General features: G+C 40.1%; 1 protein-coding gene across 1 annotated transcript in view; it reads right to left on the reverse strand.

The window, feature by feature from the left end:
• Nucleotides 1-412: 412 nt before the first annotated feature.
• CILP (cartilage intermediate layer protein) overlaps nt 413-20656 on the reverse strand; it is an 89033-nt gene continuing 68789 nt past the window's right edge. Inside the window, exons 3-9 of the mRNA XM_069766353.1 lie at nt 18110-18205; nt 11692-11961; nt 8816-9001; nt 8376-8684; nt 6068-6176; nt 4555-4712; nt 413-3683 (exon numbers count right to left, since the gene is read on the reverse strand). Coding sequence (XP_069622454.1) covers nt 1336-3683; nt 4555-4712; nt 6068-6176; nt 8376-8684; nt 8816-9001; nt 11692-11961; nt 18110-18205 — 3476 coding nt within the window. The 3' untranslated portion in view covers nt 413-1335. The remainder of the gene's footprint in view (nt 3684-4554; nt 4713-6067; nt 6177-8375; nt 8685-8815; nt 9002-11691; nt 11962-18109; nt 18206-20656) is intronic.

A 20656-nucleotide genomic window follows, 5' to 3' on the forward strand; every position in this document is an offset into this window, starting at 1 on the left:
TTGACTTTTACAGGCTAACAACAGATTTTTTTTTTTAGTCAAGGCATATTTAATACTTAGCTGTTATAATAATTACAGTAACATTTTACTGCTTCAACATTATCCAGTAAAGCAAAAAAAAAAAATTAGATTCAGTTACAATTACAAGAAATAATAAAAAAGAAAATAAATAAAATGTTATTTACATTTTCAAGTACAGTATTACAGTTTGGAATTTATTCCTTCTCTGGGGAATAGCCAATTCAAGAAAGGAAGCAACTAATATGCACAATTCAACTGATAGACAACACATTTTCACTGAACATTGATTGAAACCATATTTCCTTCTTAGTAGTGTTGGCATACAGCCACCTCACTCCTGACGTTAAGCCCAGGACTTTCTCTGTTCACTATAAATTCAGTTTGAGTCCAGTTCACCTTTTTTCGTGTCAGTAACAGAAAGCACCTTTTTTTATTGGGAATAAACATAATTCATCACCAAAACAGATCTCGATGCATAATAATTTTTTTTACAGATTTCTTTGTCAGGAAAATAATTTAAGACTTTAAAAAAATATAAATGATAAGATATTGCCCTTATGGATTTTATATAACACTTGTGCTCTGGTTTTGAACCTTTAGTATGCAGTCAATATTACTAGATAGGCAAACAAAAGGCATTTTGCACTAGGATTTTTCTATAAGATTTCAGTAAAATATCGTAGATGTCATTTTTGCTTCCCAATGTGTAAAATATTGGTCACATTCTAGTTCTGCTTTCCACATTACATCCTCAGTGGGACTCACATCTGGAAAGATAATGTATTATTGCTTTGTACTAGTTTAAGTGGGAAATATAAAATACCATTTAAACCAGTTCCCACAAATAAGGGGTTGATTTTGACTGCTTAAAGGTACAAATTAAAATATGACAGAAGGAAGGAAGCCATTAAGTCTGATACATAACTCATATGAAATAAGCATGTAAGTAGGTAAAAAGCATGTGTGCCATAATGTTTTAGCATACTAAATGACAAAGGGAAAAAAGAGGCAATGTTCTCTAAAATGATGGTTGCTGTAATAGATAACAGTTATGTGATATCTTGGACTTGTTTTGTATGTTAGATGTCATTGTCAGCAGTTTTATTAGGATACTTCTCGCTGTTCTGCTACTAATAAAGAAGAAACTGAGAATAAAAATAATGATATGTAGATACATTCAGCTATAAATCTTTACACTTCACTTGGGTAGAGGTCTTTAAAAATGGCATAAAGAAATTTAAATATTGAATTTTCCGAAAACTCTGCAATACCCATGGAGTGTACTGGCAGTCTGTTCTGGCATTTGTTCATGTCCTACTGATCTGAGCTGCGTTGTCTTGTTGTTAAAAGAGAGGTTATTCTGCTTGCTGATCTGTTTCTACTACTTGCTCTTTCCTGCCTTCCAAGCCTACCTCCTTGTCTAGCGGCACTTGAAGCTGCTAGTCCATTCCCACCACGAAATACACTTTGATGTCCGACATCTTTATCTAAGCAGTTAAAAGTAAGTGCTACCCCTACATTACTCTTCATCACCCTTGAAGCCCCATCAGATGAGCCATCAAAGCATCTACCAAGGGCAATCTCCTTAGCTGTTCTTGGATCCTGGTCAGTAACTGTATAAATGCCATAGTTATGTCCAAGTGGGTCAAGAGGAGCAAGCATAGTATACTCGTTGGTGTCATTGTTAACTGCCATTGGAAGATGATTTACAAGATACTCATGAAGCATGCTGTTTATGGAATCCCTTCGACAGCTTCCTTGAGGAACAATCTTTACAAGTGTACGATCTACCCTGTCTTGATCATACAGCATACCACTACATTTGAATTCCACACATGCTGTAGAAGTGCTGGATTCTTCTAGGTCTCTTGTGCTCCGTACATCTCGAATTCCGTAGAGTTGGCCAACTGTTTGAGGGTGTGTGCCACCCATATTTCGAGACCTTACAATAATTTCCTGAGGCCCAACAATTTTAACTTTCATAAAACAAGCCCTGTACTCCATTGGCTTGGGCCACCAGGCTAAGTAGTCCGCAGTCCAGCTCATTGGGTCATCTTCATTAAACGATACAGTATTGAAGTCATATCTGTCACCTTCTACTCTGTAAAATCTAAAATGTGCGGAACTATGGGGGGCCTCTTCACAGTCTAGCAGTTTGTCATAGGCATAAACAGGGCCATTGCTTTCCTCTGCAACATTTGGAGTTGGTTTGGCCACATTGATGCTGAAAGCTGTCTTCTTGACTTTAGGATCATCATGATCTGTTCTTCTGTAATTCAGTTTGTTTAGGTAGGGTTGTGGAACACCGATTAAATTTGGATTAAACTTTGGAGAAGATTCAACTGATTCCAACTCTTCTCCTCCTAATGTAGCCGTTACAAATGCAGAGTAAGCATCAGGGGTTTTGTCATCACAAAATGCAGGTAAACATGCCCCATTGGAACCAGCTATTGCACTGTCAAATCGTCCCCAAGCTCGAGGATTGGATGAAAATCCTGACTCAGGTTCCATGTTGATTAGGTTCATTACTACACCTTCTATTTGTTCACTTGGCAAAAATCTTTCACTTCTATATGCACGAACTTTCACATAACATCTTCGACTTTCAGGAACATCGAGGTTGAACAGTCTTCTCTCCCTTATTTCCATGTTGCCCACAAGAAAGGTTCTCTCTTCTCTTTTACCTCTTTGAACTTTTGATTGTTGAAAGTTTCCTTCTTCTTCCCAAAGACCAGTTTCTGGATTTAGAGACCATAATTTCATGGTTTCAAGGTGTTCTGACATTTTGACCTGGGAAGAGTCAAGGTATACTTTAACTGCTCCAGCATTCAAAGACTCAGTGGCTTTTTCATCAGTAAAGTCTACTGAGAACATTCCATATGAACGTAGTGGCAAGGTGTCACCTTCATCATTGACAAAATTTAAGTCACTTTGTACAGCTGCTGCTGTAGATATGTTTCTTGGGTCTAAAAACGTAACACTTGCCTTTACTTTTCCATTGTAGATCTCTCCATTTTGTCGATAGAAAGAATTTGGTGGAATTTCCAATTCAGCTATAGGATCATTGTTTTCTACATCTCCTAATAATATCTGGTTTGTACTCATAGAGTCCAATATTACTGGTTCTTTTTTCCTCAGAAGAAGAACTTCATGAAATACAGCACCTCCCTTTTTATTGAAGGGAAGAACCTTTGTGGTATTAACAAATTTTTGCAGTCGGTCAACGAAAGTAAGAACCAACCTTTCTGTTTTTGCAGGAACCTGAATAGAAAAGGTGCCTTTATAACCTGTCATGCTAACCCTGGTATTTCCCATGTAAATGTGTCCAAATCGCATTGGTTCTCCAGTATCAGATGCCACTGCTCTTCCACGGACAATTATTTTGGTGTCCACACACTTTAAGCAACCACATTGCACAGCAACTTTAATGGGGAGTACATAACCCTGACAGGAGACTTCTTTTAGTTCTGTCTTAGTAATTCCACAGCAGTAGGGCACTGTGTCCTTGCATCGCAGTCCATTGTCCAGATCCCCGGGGCAAGATGTAGAGGGACATTTCCCCACATTGTAGTACAGTGAATTAGTGGCATTTTGCAAACAATCTTGAGGAAGTTGGATGAGATGATTTTCTGGGTTTGGATTACAGGCATGATCATCTTGAGCTGTAGAGATAAAAATCCTTTTTACTAATGATAAAACTGCACTGATAAGTTATTACTTGACATTTATCACACTAAAGCTGCACAGATTCATTGAAGGTTAAACCATTAAATGATAACAAGTGACTTGAGAAAAACTGATAGATACAAGTGAAATGAATGATTATGATAGAAAATGAACATATGATCATATATCACAAATAATAATAATACATGGCGTGTACAACAGGTTTTTTATTTCAATTTGAAGCAGAATTGTTGTGCATTTTGCTTAATAAATTCATCCCATTTTCTTTATGAAATGTGTTCAACTTAAAAGCTGTACTGTTAAGATTATTGAGTTAAAGAGAACCTGTCAGCAGATTTTGCCGCTATAAGATGCGGCCACTGCCTTTCAGGGCTTATCTACAGCATTCGATAATGCTATAGACAAGTCCCTTGTCCGAACGGCAAGTGAAGAAAAATAAGTTTTATTATACTCACCCGGGGGGTGGTCCGGCCCGATGGGTGTCACAGGTCCGGGTCTGGCACTTCCCATCTTCTTGCGATGCCACTCTCCTGCTTCTTCATCGCTTCCCGGCATCAGCGATCCTGCGCAGGCGTACTTATCTGCCCTGTTGAGGGCAACAGAGTAAAGTAATGCAGTGCGCAGGCGCTGGGAAAGGTCAGAGAAGCCCATATTTTTCTTCACTTGCAGGTCGGACTAGGGACTTATCTACATAATTATAGAATGCTGTAGATGAGCCCTGAAAGGCAGTGGCCACATCTTATAGCGGCAAAATCTGCTGACAGGTTCCCTTTAAGTACAATTCTGTAAGGTTTTGTAAGGTTTTATAAACTATAAGTATTTTTCTATTGTTAAATTGTAACTTACCAATAAGAGTGAGTTTAGCGTGACTGGATTTTACAAATCCTGCATCATTTTTAGCCTTACAGTAGTACTCTCCCACTTGGCTTGGCTTGAGCTTGCGAAGGATCAGCTGGTTACTGGATTTATGGATATTTTGGTCCAAAAGTGTTCCATTATGGTACCTGAAAATAAATTATACAATTGTAAAAAATAAGTTCCGTAACTACACTACAGTGTGAAAGCATGCTACTAAAATACCTATATGGAAAATGTTGCATCTAATGCAATCTAAAGGTACCCACAGCATGCTAAAACAAAGGAGGAGATGGCTAAATTGATATAATAATTTGGGAAAAAAGATTCAGTGTAACTCACATTTTCTTTATAATCTCCATTTTTTTATGCGTCAAGTGGAAGGTCCTAATTAATGACTGACAGCTATTTCTGTATGCCCAGTGAAGGCTATCAATCTAAATAGGACGGATCACCTATGCATAGGAAGAGCAGGGGTAATAATTGCTAAACTACAATAGATATTGATTGATCAATACTAGCATTTTGTACACCAGTCTTAATAAAGGGAGCACTGGAGTAAGATGCATCATCAAAAGAAATCTTTTCCAGATGTTAACTGTATACATTTCTGTAGTAATTTATTCTACTTTTTGGTGTAAATTAAAATTCATTTTTCTAGTGTGCAAAGCTCTTTGCCACAAAGCTTTGCTCACTTTTAAAAAGTGTGTTAACCTGGCTAAAATATGTAAAAGCACCAATACTGATGACATTTCTGTGGAAATAAGTTGTATAAAAATTTTTTTTATGAAACCTATTGGATAAATTAGTCCCTGAATCTTTTCCTGCAAATATATAGATATACAGTAGGGGAAATAACTATTTGATGCAAATTTGATGCAAAGAAAAATAACTTTTATTATACTCACCTGCGGGGTGATCTTGTCCGAGGAGTGTTGCTCTTCTTGATCCGGCACCTCCCATCTTCTTACGATCACCGTCCTACTGCTTGCTTCGTGGGGATGACTTGTCGCTGCATCATCCACACAGGTTCCTCGGCACTGCGCTCCTTCACAGGCATACTTATCTACCCTGTTGAGGGCTGAGCAAAGTACTGCAATGCGCAGGTGCCAGGAAAGGTTAAAGAGCCCCGGCGCACTGCAGTACTTTGCTCTGCCCTCAACAGGGCAGTTAAGTACGCCTGCGCAGGAGCGCGATGCCGAGGAGACTGCGTGGATGATGCGGCGATATGGCATCCACACGAAGCAAGCAGGAGGACAGCATCACAAAAAGATGGGAGGCACCAGACAAAGAAGAGCGACACCCCTCGGACCAGACCGCCCCGCAGGTGACTATAATAAAAGTTATTTTTCTTCTCTTGCAGGTCAGGTTGGGGCTTATATACAGCTTTATAAAATGTGGTATATCAGCCCTGAAAGGTGATGGCCTTTTCTTATTTCGGCCAAAACTGGTGACAGGTTCCCTTTAATTGAAATATGTGGGTAGACTCGTCAGTGCCGCTTACCATAGATATTGCTCTACGGCTGGCTCTCCCACAGCATTGCAGCAGAATGTGACACTTTGCCCCACTCTCCTCACCTTAGCTTCAGGATTTTCTAGCATGTAAGGCTTTTCTGTGGAGATAAGGATCACAAAGGGGACACAATTGTAAAAAAAACATTTGGAATTGTCCTACCTTAGCAAACTTCAGTGTATGCAGTAGACCTTACACTGTTCCTGCTATTGGATTTGTGTTTTCCTTATTTTACTAACTTGGTGCCATCATATTCCACAGCACTTTACAGACATCATCATTCCTGTATTCACTGGGGATAGCATTCTAAATTCCCAGTATGTTATTGAATTGTCAGGAGGGAACCCACACAAACATTGGAGAACACAAACTCTTTGCATACAGTTGTGCTCAAAAGTTTACATATCCCTGCAGAATTTTTGCTTTCTTGGCTTTTTTTCAGAGAATATGAATGATAGCACTCATAGTTAGTGGTTGGGTGAAGCCATTTATTATCAAACTACTGTGTTTCCTCTTTTTAAATCATAATGACAACCCAAAACATCAAAGTTCACATAGTCTGGTGATTTTGGCCTGATAACATGCACAGAAGTTGACACAAATGGGTTTCAATGGCTACTAAAGGTAACATCCTCATCTGTGACCTGTTTGCCTGTGATCAGTGTGTGCGCATAAAAGCTGAATGACTTTCTGGGATCCAGACAGACTCTTGCATCTATCATCCAGCCACTGACGTTTCTGGATTGTGAGTCATGGGGAAAGCAAAAAAATTGTCAATTGATCTACGGGAAAAGGTAGTTGAACTGTATAAAACAGGAAAGGGATACAAAAAGATATCCAAGGAATTGATAATGCCAGTTGGCAGCGTTCTCAAATACAACGAAAATTGTTCGGGATGCACAGAGAAATCCACAAACAACATCAGCTGAAATATAGGACTCTCTGAAACCTAGCGGTCTGGCTGTTTCAAGATGCACAATAAGGAGACACTTGAAGAAAAATGGGCTGCATGGTCGAGTCACCAGAAGCAAGCCATTACTGCGCAAGTGCCACAAAGTATCTTGCCTACAATATGCAAAACAGCACAAGCCTCAAAACTTCTGGAACAAGGTAATTTGGAGTGATGAGACCAAAATTTTACTTTTTGGCTACAACCGTTAACGTTACATTTGGAGAGAGGTCAACAAGGCCTATGATGAAAGGAACACCATTCCTACTGTAAAGCATGGAGGTGGATCACTAATGTTTTGGGGATGTGCGAGCTGTAAAAGCACAGGCAACTTGGTCAAAGTTGAAGGAAAGATGAATGCAGCGCGTTATCAGCAAATACTGGAGGCAAATTTGCACTTATCAGCCTGGAAGCTGAGCATGGGACATACTTGGACATTCCAAAATGACAACGATCCAAAACACAAAGCCAAGTTGACCTGTCATTGGCTACAGCAGAACAAAGTGAAGTTTCTGGAGTGGCCATCTCAGTCTTCTGACCTCAATATCATTGAGCCACTCTGGGGAGATCTCAAACACGCAGTTCATGCTAGACAGCTCAGGAATTCACAGGAACTGGAGGCTTTTTCCAAGAAGAGTGGGCAGCTTTACCATCTTAGAAAATAAAGAACCTCATCTACGACTACCACAAAAGACTTCAAGCTGTCATTGATGTAAGATGGGGCAATATACGGCATTAAGAAATGGGTTATGTGAACTTTGATCAGGATCATTTGGACGTTTTGGGTTGTCATTATGATTTAAAATAGAAAACACAGTAGTTTTACAATAAATGGCTTCACCCAACCACTAACCATGAGTGGAGGAAAAGTTTTGGTGTTTTAATTCAGATTCTCTGAAAAAAGGTTGAAAAAGCAAAAATTCTGTATGTTGCTCTCAGCAGTATCTGAACCCACAGCTAAGCCACCATGTTGCCCTTTTTCAACACTTATTTGTTATTCCCATGCCTGTCTTCCTTGGACGAGATGAGAATAACAGCTTTGAGGTCTCAGTCATCAGAGATAGGGTTATGAAAACAGCTGAGAGAAGTTGTGCTACGCTGTTTGCATAAATTCCATTAAATGGGGGTTACAGAAACTGCGTAGCAAGGTGAGCCTCACTGTTGGCATAACTTTAGTTCATTCTTGGCATCTTTGTTTGTAGTTATAAGAATTTGACTCAATTAAGTCATACGTAGTATTGAGTTCAGTTTTTTTCATTTGATGCACTTGACCCAGCATTCAAGAATCGGTATTAACACCCCTGACATTCAGAACACAAAGAAAATATAATATAGTGACGTTACTCTTACCTTTCCTCTTCATTCTAATATTGATGGATGAGGATGATCCATTGCTTTGAGGAATTTTTACATTGAGCACAGAGTATTTTTCTAATTTCAACTGCAAAGTGCTGTTGGGACACAACCCAACCACACGGAACTGGCCTTGGCCATCAGATACTGCTTTCACTTTGGGTTTCTTAGAAATAATATACACATTTACACCAGCAGCGGGCGCTCCGTCTGGAAGTGTGACCGTGCCGTACAGTATTTGGTTCTTGCATTCACACACACTGCAGTCTGCGCTTGCTTTACCCATAGGACAGGTGAGGCTGCACACTATGAAGAAAATTAAGGATGAAAGCAAACTTTATGACTACGAGATAAGTGTTAACAATAGTTCTATTTTTTATTTATAAATTAGTTATTGATCTGAAATGATAAAATTAAGTAGAGTTAATATTTTTTACCTGTACATGGAGCACCAGTACACCTGCGCCCCTCTTCAGTGGGTCCATTACAGTGATCTTGCCACTGATCCTCTGCTAAACAGGTTCTTCTCCGAATTTGCATGCCATTACTTCCACATCTGGCTGAGCATGTGCTCCATGGTGACCATTCTGACCATGGATCTTTCGGAACAGTGGGTTGAAAAACTGTAATAGAAGTACAGTAATATTGTAATATTGCAATCCTCATAAACCACATCACCAGAAAATGCAAATACAGCTTTTGTCTGGCAGAATGTAAAACATAAAGTAACAAGCCCATACAGTAGTGCTGATTAGCCAACCTGGCTTAGATTCCAGCTTCCATGTTCGTTAGCAAAGAACATTCAGTCCAGTAGACCTGCAATCTCCATACGACCAGCTTTCCTTAACACAAAAGCACATCTCCAGAGCTTTCACCAACAAACCCATCCACACTCAAATTCTCTAGAAAGCTGGGTATTTATCCTCTTGAATCCTCCCACTCTACAGCTGTCCAATCATCCTAAACATGGCTGATTATCCCCTCTCATCACTTAGTGTGCTGGATGATTTTTCCTAGGTTTATATTACTGAAGCTAACAACCTCAGTGCTACATATCTACCCTCTAGTACTTTTCAAGTGACTTTGTCACATTTCCCCCCCCCCTCTTCCCAAATCCGGGGGTTTTGGTACCTTCAGTCACCAAATAGGGAAGCATAGACAGGGCATCTGCATTTCTGTGCAGCTTCCCAGGCCTGTGTTCCACATGAAAGTTCAAGTCTTCTTTTCTATGGGTGCGTTTACTATTTCACCTTTCCCAATCACAAAACGGCAGGCTTATTTAGGTAAAAAAAAATCAAATGCCCCCAGAGAAGGCGAAAACAGGTTTTTTAAATGTGATCTGGATAGACAGATGTGTCTAACCTTATGCTCACTCATGGCTGTTCTGTAATGGTGTTAATACAATGGTCTGGACCTATCTAAGGTATGTGAGAATGATGCCTCATTTCCTTTGATAGCTCCAGAGCTTTGTATTTACCAAACGCTGCACGCATGATCATCTTCACTGCTCTGATGTTTCATCTCTCTTCTGTACTGACATGACCGCGCTGGGAGAGGGGAGCAGCATCGACATAAATATGAGGTATAGGAAAATACATACATAGCAAATTACAGGTTTTATTTAATTAGTTATAGCTCTGATATGAAAAAAATGTTGCTATAACTTTCAAGGTTGAGCTCGGGCTTTTTTCTGATTGGGATTTTGTATGAAAGAATGAAAGGTGGCGCTTGATGGACTTGTTTGGTTGATAAAACTCATGTGCAACAATACACATAATAGATATTGACATGATGTGAACATGTTTTCATGGGAAATATTATTTCAGTTGGTGCATCACTGAAACTGCAACCTGAGGAAGGAAAAGTCGTGGAATTATAAAAATCACCAGATGGATAGACATGTTAAGTATATGCAAATAAGTATATCGATTATGAGCACCATGTTCAGAAATTCCGGCATTTACGTATCTTGGCAGCTATTAGTGAGGCTATTAATGGTTATCTGAGGAATGTTCTGAATGCTGAACGGTTAATGCACTTGGGCACGCAAATCATCAATTCTGCTGCTGGCAGCTCCCTTTGCAATTTCCGACTAATGAAGTCCCAGATGTATTCAATTGGAGACAAGGGTGGAGAGGCTAGTAGAATGTTCAGGCCAAGTAGGCTGCTCACAGTAGCAAAAGCCACATGTGGCCTGGCATTATCATGTTGAAAAACGGCTCCTAGAATATTTCACATTCCCTTGTGAATACCTCTTCATGACGTTGCCCATGTGGTGTCCAGACCGGTATCCAGTTATTATTGCATCCAAGATAAAAGAGGAACTCATCAACGAAGAGGGTAGACCTTCATTCCAGCCTGTGTTGCTGTCTTGATGTGCACTTTTCTAGCCTTTGAGAGTGTTGGTGTGAGCCGAGGTCAATGAACTGACCTTCATAAGGAAATACAACACCACTCCTAGTTCTATTATTATGGTGTGGTGTGGCATAAAGTACAATAGGCGGACGCCTCTAGTCTTAATTCCAGATATAGCTCGACATACATTGATTTAGTCATAGAACCAGTTGAACGGACATTTTTCCAAAGCGTCCCAGAAGCAAATTTTGAACATGACAACAACGCGCTGCATGTTGCTTGTGCTATTGTGAGTAGGATACATGGCTTCAGAGTGTTGCCATGGCCTGCAACGTCTCCATACATGTCTCCCATCAAACATATCTGGGACATCAATGGTCAGTAATTAAAAAAAGAGCTTTCAGAAGCGGATCTTGATGATTTGCGAATTCATTGTCGATTTCACTATTGCAATATGGGAAAATTCTCAATTAAATCTGCAACAAAATCTGCATGTAACACGTGATGCAGGAATGCAGTGGAAAGTCTGCGGAAACATTGCAGACATACTGCGGAAATGCAGCAAGAAACCGCTATTAAATCCACAATGTGTGCATGTACCCTTAGGGGTCATCATCCAGGATTTTCATGCCTCAAAAATTTTAAATCTGTATATCCAAATTAACTCATCTTGGAAAATAGAGCAGTACTATAAACTACAGTAAAGGGAAAAATGGTGATATCGACGCTGATGTTAGTACTTTTATATGTAAGTTATGGATGTTTTGGAACTCCAGTGAAAATATAATAGAGTTGAAATCACTAAATTTTTTATGCAATATGAAATTGTAAAATTCCACACTTCGTCAAATGTTTTATGCTACATACACTTTTCTATCCCAGATGATCTCAAGCTTTACACATCGTAAAAATACAACTGTTTTGTAAATGACAAAAAATATAGAAACGGTGAACTCACCAATGGGACACAAGAAGCGAACTGAATAATTAGAACAATTTTTGCCTTCTTCTTGCTCTGTATTGATACACCAGAATCCCTTAGTCAGGCTGTAATGTACCACTTCTCCAGTCTTTCCTGCTGGAATCCACTCTGTTGTCCGTGCTTCCATACGTCGAGGTTTTGGGCAAACTCTGTTAGGATAGTAGAACCTAATGGCATCCAGGCGCTCATAATCTCCATTGCCGCCTGGGTGATCAATGTTGAACCACGTTGTCCATTGCTGAAATTCTGAGCAGTAACAGAATAAAGGAAATAGTATCTCACATATGCCAGAGGTAAAGAAACTATCACTGTAAAAAATGAAAACCATATCCGAATGAGGGACCTTCATTGATGACGTCCATATGCCGTATAGAATAAAGCAGTGTGCTACATTACTTTGACGGAACCTGGTAGTGTCTGTAGGTTACTAAGCACAATCCTGCTGACAGGTTCACTTTAAGGATTGGAGAATATGAAACAAAAATATCTTCCCCAAAACAGTAAAAAAAAAAAAAACTGTTACATGTTTTGTATATTTTACCTTCCTTTTTCAATATTCTAGTTTGGCAATGGAACATCACAAAACATACTGTGATCTGTTGATGCATTTTTGGAAAACTTGTAAATGAAAGTGGATATAAAACCCAAGCTCCAATATTCTATAGGAGAAGCGGTTTTATTTGTCAACGTGTTTCGAGGTGATCATACCTTTTCATCTTCATCATTGTGGTTTGCCCTGATGAAGAGGTATGATCATCTCGAAACGCGTTGACAAATAAAACCACATCTGGTTTCCTTTCGTATATTGGCTCCTCGCAGAGCGGGTTTTATATACACTTTCATCTCCAAGTTTACATCCTATCTGTTTGGTGGATCTGCAGCAGACTTCTTTGCTTAAAGCTAATAAAGAGGTTGTGATTTTCACCACCTCCCACAGGTGAGCAAACCCCATTTTACTCTTTCCTTTGTAATCCGGATAAGACCCTATTGCCAGTATTCCAGTTTATATCTAAACACAAACTTGATGCATTTTTAGGTAGTAGTTTTTATGTGGTCCTTTTTGACCAGTTGGAATTCCTGTGCACTATGCCAAAATTTTGTAAATACTGTATATTATTACAGCAAATTAAGACATTTAACTGTGCGGGTCAATTTTGCCATACCTGTTTAAATTGTCGAACTGAAAACACAGACATGTGACACTGATAGTATGGGCGGGCAGTTGTTGAGTTAAACCTTTTTGCCTTCCACATTAATCCTGCCATTGTCTAGCATATCTGGTCTATGTTTTATTTTTTTTCATCAAAATATGGACACAAATTAAATATCATACTTATGTTCAAAATGTAACTAAACTCAACAAAGGGCATCGGCAATGGACTTGTTGATGCAACAGGAAAGAAAACTAATGTCACGTATAAGAATGTGTTTGCTGCTATATCAGCACCACCACCGGCACTTCCCGCAGTAATAGTACAAAAAGGCATGTCACATTTGGCCTCCTTTGCCTTTGGGTACCGTCACACAGTGGCATTTTGATGGCTACGATGGCACGATTCGTGACGTTCCAGCGATATACTTACGTATATATATAGCAGATCGTTTGAAACTTTCTTTCGTCGTCTAGTGTCCCGCTGTGGCGGCATGATCGCATGGTGTAACAAAGGTGTGCACGATATTGTATACGATGTGCGCATAGTAACCAACAGCTTCTAAATCACAAATACGTCGTGAAGTTATCGCTCCAGCGTCGTGCATTGCGAAGTGTGACCGCAGTCTACGACGCTGGAGCGATATTGGAGCGATGTTGGAGCGTCACGGATTGTGCCGTCATAGCGACCAAAGTGCCACTGTGAGACGGTACCCTTTGGCAAGAGTATTAGCGAGGAGGATACTGAGGGAATGATTGTTGATATGTCCTTTCACTCACTTCCACCTCAGCAGCATAATGCTGGCTTTGACAGCGACACTATCAGCTGAAGTCAATGTTTTGCTCAGTCCACCTCTTTTACTGCTATAATACTTAATGTATAGAGCAGAATTTCCAATTCGCCAATTACACGTTTCTGTTTTTCCCCATAGACCCCTAACCCACAGCACCCTGGAAGAATAAGGAACAGACTGTGCCAGAAAACATCTGCTTCCAGTTGATTTTTTTTTTGAAGAGATGAGCAGTCAGCCTTTGTTCTTAGAAGACATGGTGCCTGAGTAGATAGACAACATGAGTCTGATACCAATCTGTATTTCAGGCTCTGCAAGCCAGGGTGGTAGGGATATTGTTTGTGGTAGTAGCATTTTGAGCCACAGCAAACCTCAGGGTGGGAATGAGGTGGAGCGCAAGGAGTGCTGACCATTTTCCACACTAAGACACCTGTCAGCAAAATTTGGGGTGACGATGAAGAAGAAGAAGATGATGATGATGATTCTGTGGTGAATAAATCCTGTGAACCAGACAGGAGTGATGAGAAGGTGAGGACATCAGAGGAGGAGATTGCTTGCATTGGTGATACAAAGGTCTGGTTGCAGTGGTGGCTAGATGTAAGTATAGGATTCTTGCATGTGGGAGTTCTTTCGCACATTGCTGCCACATGATTGTTTGGTACTCTATAGCGGGTTGCGAGCTTGCACATCTTGGCCAAAATATTGACTAATACCTCACATTTTTATAAGTATTTTCTGCATTTTATTTCTCAGGGTCCAGCCAGGCCCATTTGGTCTTGTAAACTGAGGTATCTATTCACATGGGATGCATTTGGATAACGCTGGGCAGCCTGTCTGATCGAATAGTATGGGCATCACTAATAGGCTGTTAATAGGGATGCTGTGCATAACCTGTATGTGTACAGGACCCCATACAAGCCTCTATTGTGCATTAACCCCTTACCGACATCGGGCGCATATTTACGCTGATGTTGGACTCCCTCCCTTTGATGTTTGCTCCGACGGTAAGCCCACATCTTTCCTGGGACATGTCAGCTATTTTGAACAGCTGACATGTGCCTGCAATAGCCGCGTGTGGAATCGTGATCCACCCGCAGCTATTAACTAGTTAAATGCCGCTGTCAAACGCTGAAAGAAGCATTTAAATGGTGCTTCCAGCAATCGCGCCGGAAAGAAGCACACCAGTGACCTGCTTCACTTGATCGCGGGTCACCATTGTGTCGGCATGACAACACGAGATGTCATGGAGACCTCTATGGTTGACAGTGGCGGATTGCTGTGAGCGCCACCCAGTGGTCGGCGCTCATAGCAAGTCAGCAATTCTACTACATAGAGGCGATCTGACCATCGCCTCTATGTAGCAGAGCCAATCAAGTTGTGGCAGCTTCTAGCCTCCCATGGATCATGGAGACTATTGAAGCTTGCCAAAAGTAAAAAAAAATGTTTTTAAAAATATAAAAAAATATATAAAAGTTCAAATCACCCTCTTTCACCCACCCCATTCAAAATACAGCAATAAAAATAAAATCAAACACATATTTGGTATCGCCGTGTTCAGAATCACCCAATCTATCATTAAAAAAGGATTAACCTGATCGCTAAATGGTATAGCGAGAAAAAAGTTAAACCGCCAAAATTACATTTTTTGGGTTGCCGCGACATTGCATTAAAATGCAATAACAGGCGATCAAAAGATAGTATCTGAACCAAAATGGTATAATTAAAAACATCAGCTCTGCAAGCAAAAAATAAGCCCTCACCTAACCCAAGATCATGAAAAATGGAGATGCTACGGGTATCAGAAAATAGAGCAATTTTTTTAAACAAAGTTTGGAATTTTTTATCAGCAGATAAAAAAGAACCTAGGCATGTTTGGTGTCTATGAACTCGTAATGACCTGGAGAATCATAATGGCAGGTCATTTTTAGCATTTAGTGAACCTAGTAAAAAAGTCAAACAAAAAACGAGTGTGGGATTGCACTTTTTTTTTGCAATTTCACCACACTTGGAATTTTTTTTCCCGTTTTCTAGTACATGACATGGTAAAACCAATGATGTGGTTCAAAAGTACAACTCATTCCGCAAAAAACAAGCTCTCACATGGCCATATTGACAGAAAATTAAAAAAGTTATGGCTCTGGGAATAAGGGGAGTGAAAAACAAAAACGCAAAAAACGCTCCCAGGGTTAAAGGGGTTAATATACCAAGCAACCACGCCCTCCATGGATTTGTTGGCCGTGAGTGGTTGTCTCATCGGTATTTTTTGCACCTGTGTTGCCGCCATCTTAGCTACATGGGTCCGCTGCATCCTGTTTGAAGGCTTGAGCAGGTAAACATCGCTGCTTTTTTTCTGCTGTTTTTTACTCTACAACCTTTGCAACAGGAAAATAAGTCATGAACATCGCAGCTCTTTTAGATCAGGAACTACAGCTCTCCTTCACCATTTAAAATTATATCACATGTTCATTTGGTAAAGTTACACCCATCAGCAATCAGAGCAACCCTCAAGTTGTCCTGTTCTTCTTCTTGTCATGCTAGCCTTTTTGTCAGTCAAGATCCACACTTAAAGATGTTGTCCAGAACTTTTACATTGATGATGAGGACTTATTCTTAGGATAGGTCATCAATGTCTAATTGGCCAGGGTCAGACACCCAATACCTATGTCAATCATCTGAAATTTGTTGTCGGCGGCTTCCACCGCTGACCGGGAGTACTCACTTGTCGAGCTGCTTCATCTTCTGGTTGTGGCCAAGGCTTCGTATTTCACAACTTCCTCCTATTTAAATCAATAGAAGGCGGATGTGCAGTACCCTGTGATAGCCACTATCAGAAGACGGACAGCTTTGCAAGTGAGTAATTCTGGCTGGTGGCTGCAGAAGCTAACAGCTAGTTGATGGGGGTGCCGGGTGTCAGCTATAAGAGCATCATTGGTGAATTTGTTTCCAGCTTTGTTACCTGCTCCCCGAAGCTTTTACCACCCACGTGACTGACCCCAGCAAACCCCTCTACAATCCACAGAGACACAACGCTCCTCTGCCTGTGCCATTGTTAGGACTACTGCAAATAGCCAAGGGAGCAGCAGCAGCAGTAACTTCAGTACATTTGAAATGAAAGACAAAATATTTATTTGCCATTGCGACAACCTGGTGCACTTCAGCAAAGACAGACGCACTGCCTGAACAGCCAGGTTGAGTCATATATAGACTGCCTGCCCCTTCAATGTTGCGCCTGCCTTTGCCACCACACACTCTTGCCAGTCACACATCTCTTTACTACCCACTGTATTTCATAGTGCTAGATTGTACTGCTGCTGCCGGGGCAGCTGTTACTGGTCGTAAATTGCCAGACATCTCCTTGCCTGCCTTTCCTAAGTCTCTGCCATGCTGCTTCTGCCACAGCCACTGCACAGCTACACCAGACACACATCTCCTGGTTGAGCACTGTGTGTTGTAGTACTAGATAGTACTACTGCTGCTGGAAAAAAAGTACTCTTTTAAAACAGCTCCTAAAATAGGTCTATATTTCTCATAGGAAAAGTGACAACAAACCATAACTTTTTCACTTTGAAAACAGTACTCATGCTTTGTCTCTTTAAAAAAAGGGGATAATTTTTGAACAGCTTGATAAAAAGCCTTTGTAATTGTCAAAAATAATTTTTCCACTCCTAATTGAGAAACAATAACTTCTTCACATTCAAAATATTACACCTGTTTTGCTTCACGGAAAAAAGGGATAATTTTTGGATGGTTTGATAAAAATCCTTTGCAATGGCCTAATCAATTTGTGAATAGCAAGCCAGTTGTGGACCCTAAAAATCGGGTAATTGTTTACTCCTATTTGAGAAACAATGACTTCTTCATGTTGAAAAGAATATACATTGTTTCCCTAATTAGAGGAGATAATTTTTGGTATACTTGTGCAAAAAGCATCTGTTTGCACCTCCTATGCATAAACAACAGCATGGCATGCATTTATGCATTTACCCTCCAAAGAGATAACTTTTGTACTTTTTATACAATATAAGTAGCCTAAAAAGTCTGAAACTATTGTGTGTGGTTAAATAGGCTGCTGGTTACCACTGGTCACCATCTCTTTTCCCCTAACCTTTTAGGTTGAAGTCACTTGGACATTATAAAGGCTGAATTTGCATTAAAAAGTTCAAAATGGGTGCAATAGACTCCAATGGGACTTCAGGATGTTATACATATTTTCCAGACAATTAGAGACATTTTTAATTATGAGATTTGCTCAAATAAAATTACCGTACTTAGGGAAACAATTGAGAAGACTGGAAATTAGAATTTCAAAATATCCACTTACGGTATATCTGAAGCACAACCTTAGATTTCATATAAAAATGTATATTTTCTATAATTATCCCCTGTGATATTTTTGCCTCAATTTGTATCTTTAATTTGATACTATAGGTGGTTATAGAAAAAATATCTTTACCGTCAAGTTTGACTTTTGCTGGAGCTGTGTTGATTTTTTTCCCAGTGCGAATTCTCCTTGTGGAATGATTTAGCACAGCATCTCCTTTCCGGGGTCCTACAAATCAGAACAATTTTATTGGAGTATGATCAATTTGTAAAAACTACTAACATTTATAGATAAAGTGACAACTTGGCCATGCACGTAGAAGCATTTTCTGTTACTCTTCAGTTGACGAGAGCTGCGTTGTAGTTATACATTCCATATGTTGCTGTAGGTCTAATTTCCAATAAGGATTTGTTCATTTAATGGAGGATTATTTATAAAAGAAAACAGATTTTTCGAGATCCTCAAGAGGAAGCTGTGGAGAGTTCCAAGAAAGAGATGTGCTCCTATCTTTGGGATGCATTTCTCCTGCCTCAGGACTGTTGCTGCTACAGAGCTGACTCTTGGAATTCTCACTCGATTCTCTGAAATTTATCAGAAATGTTGGTGAACTACATCTGTGTGAAACCTATTAGCTTTAAATGTAAAGTGGGTTGAAAGAGTTATCCATCTTATATATTCAGCACTAAACAAAAAGCACAACACTTTGGCCAATTTTAAATATAAGAAACAAACAATGCGTGTATAGGTTTTAAACCATACAAATTCATGTACTGGTTAGAATAAAATAATAACCAGTGTTGGAGAGACTTTCCACCTTAGACTGGTCTAGTAGGTTCGTTAAAGATGGCTCACACAACATTATATGTTTGAAGAAGACAATTCTTCATCTATTATTTGACATCCAATGAATGTCAAGATCCCAAAAATAAAGCTGTGGCAACCTGATCTCAAGCATTCTATAGTTAGATCCAGTGGGAACAGGGCTTTTAGAATAATTCCTAAGCGGTGAATTCCAGGGATGGGTTGCCGTGTTAGAAATCACACAACAGCTGCTCTGTCATGAGAACAACTAAATCAAGACATATATACTGCACCCTAAATAATTAAGCACGTGAACACATCCTCCCCTGTCATTCTACACAGTAGTCAAGTATAGGGCTTTCTTGTATATTTCCAATGCACAATATACGACTAAATTGGATACAACCTTTTGTAGACCACGTTCACATGTTCAGTATTTGGTAAGTATTTTTACATCAGTATTTGTAAGGCTACGTTCACATTTGCGTTGTGCGCCGCTGCGTCGGCGACGCAACGCACAACGCAAATAAAAATGCACCAAAACGCACGCTAAAACGCTGCGATTTTCGACGCATGCGTCCTTTATAACCGAAATTTCGACGCCAAAAAAATGCAACTTGTTGCGTTTTCTTTGCCCGACGCTTGCGGTAAAAAAACGCATGCGTCGCACAACGCAGCACAACGCATGTCCATGCGCCCCCCATGTTAAATATAGGGGCGCATGACGCATGCGTCGCCGCTGCGTTTCCAGACGCTGCGTCGGGAAACGCTAATGTGAACGTAGCCTTAGCGAAAATAAGGAGTGGAAGAATCAGAGGAAAAGTTTAGAAACAAAAAAACACAAGCATAAAAATATAATAAACACAAAATATTACAGCAGCTGAAGTATGTATTATTAGAAACGCCACAGTTTTATGACCTTTATAAATGCATGTGGCCCAGGAACCGACACAGAAAGGAGAGGGTCCTTGTGCCAGAACGATATATGAGCCCTTTGCAGTCCAATAACACATCCCTTTATATGTCTGTGACAGAAGCTGCTATCTGGTTTGACAGTGAAAGTGGACCCCTTATTTCTTGGGCCCTTGTGCGGCTGCACAGGTTGCACCAATGGTTTCTCCGACCCTGACATGGCACTTGCGGTCCGGTGTTTTTATGCGAACACAGAACTGCTTAACTATTTCTAACCATTTACAACAGTCTTAGATCAAGTTCACACATTCAGTATTCGGTCAGTATTTTACATCAGTATCTGCCAGGAGTGGGTGAAAAATACCACTGTTATACTTTTCCTCTGATTGTCCCACTCCTGCAATTTGGCATAAAAGCTTTGTTGAATTTTTGCCCATCGTCACCAGCCAGCTTTTCAAAGTACAGTATATTTTCTCTGAAATATGACTGCAATAATTCAGTTGGACTTCTGTTTCTTGTTTGTGTTTGCTCCGGCTGATAAACCCTAGGCGGGCAGCTACTATATATATTCCTGTATGCCTGTTTCACACTATGAATTGAGTTCAGCCCACTGGTCATCATTCCTGCTCGTTGGTTCTGTGGTGCTATTTGGATTATTCTATTTTCTGACCCTGGCCAGATTTTGACCACCTGCTTAATTTCCGTTTATTTCTCAGACATGAGCTCTTTGTATTGACCTCACATGACAATCTTTCTTGTCACTAGGTGGCTTCACTGGTCAGCAGCCTTCTCCATGGCCATGAATGAGGAGCTCCTGTGTAAATCCATATCCAGATTACAGGATAAATACCTGGGCAACCCTTGAGATCTAGTACTTGGAGTGACTAAGCCTGTGCGTGGAAGAAACCATATAAAGAGCTGGCAGTATGTTTGCACAGGGTCTTGTTACCATGAAGACACATAGTT

Source organism: Ranitomeya imitator, chromosome 4, assembly GCF_032444005.1.
Source record: "Ranitomeya imitator isolate aRanImi1 chromosome 4, aRanImi1.pri, whole genome shotgun sequence".
NCBI lineage: Eukaryota > Metazoa > Chordata > Amphibia > Anura > Dendrobatidae > Ranitomeya > Ranitomeya imitator.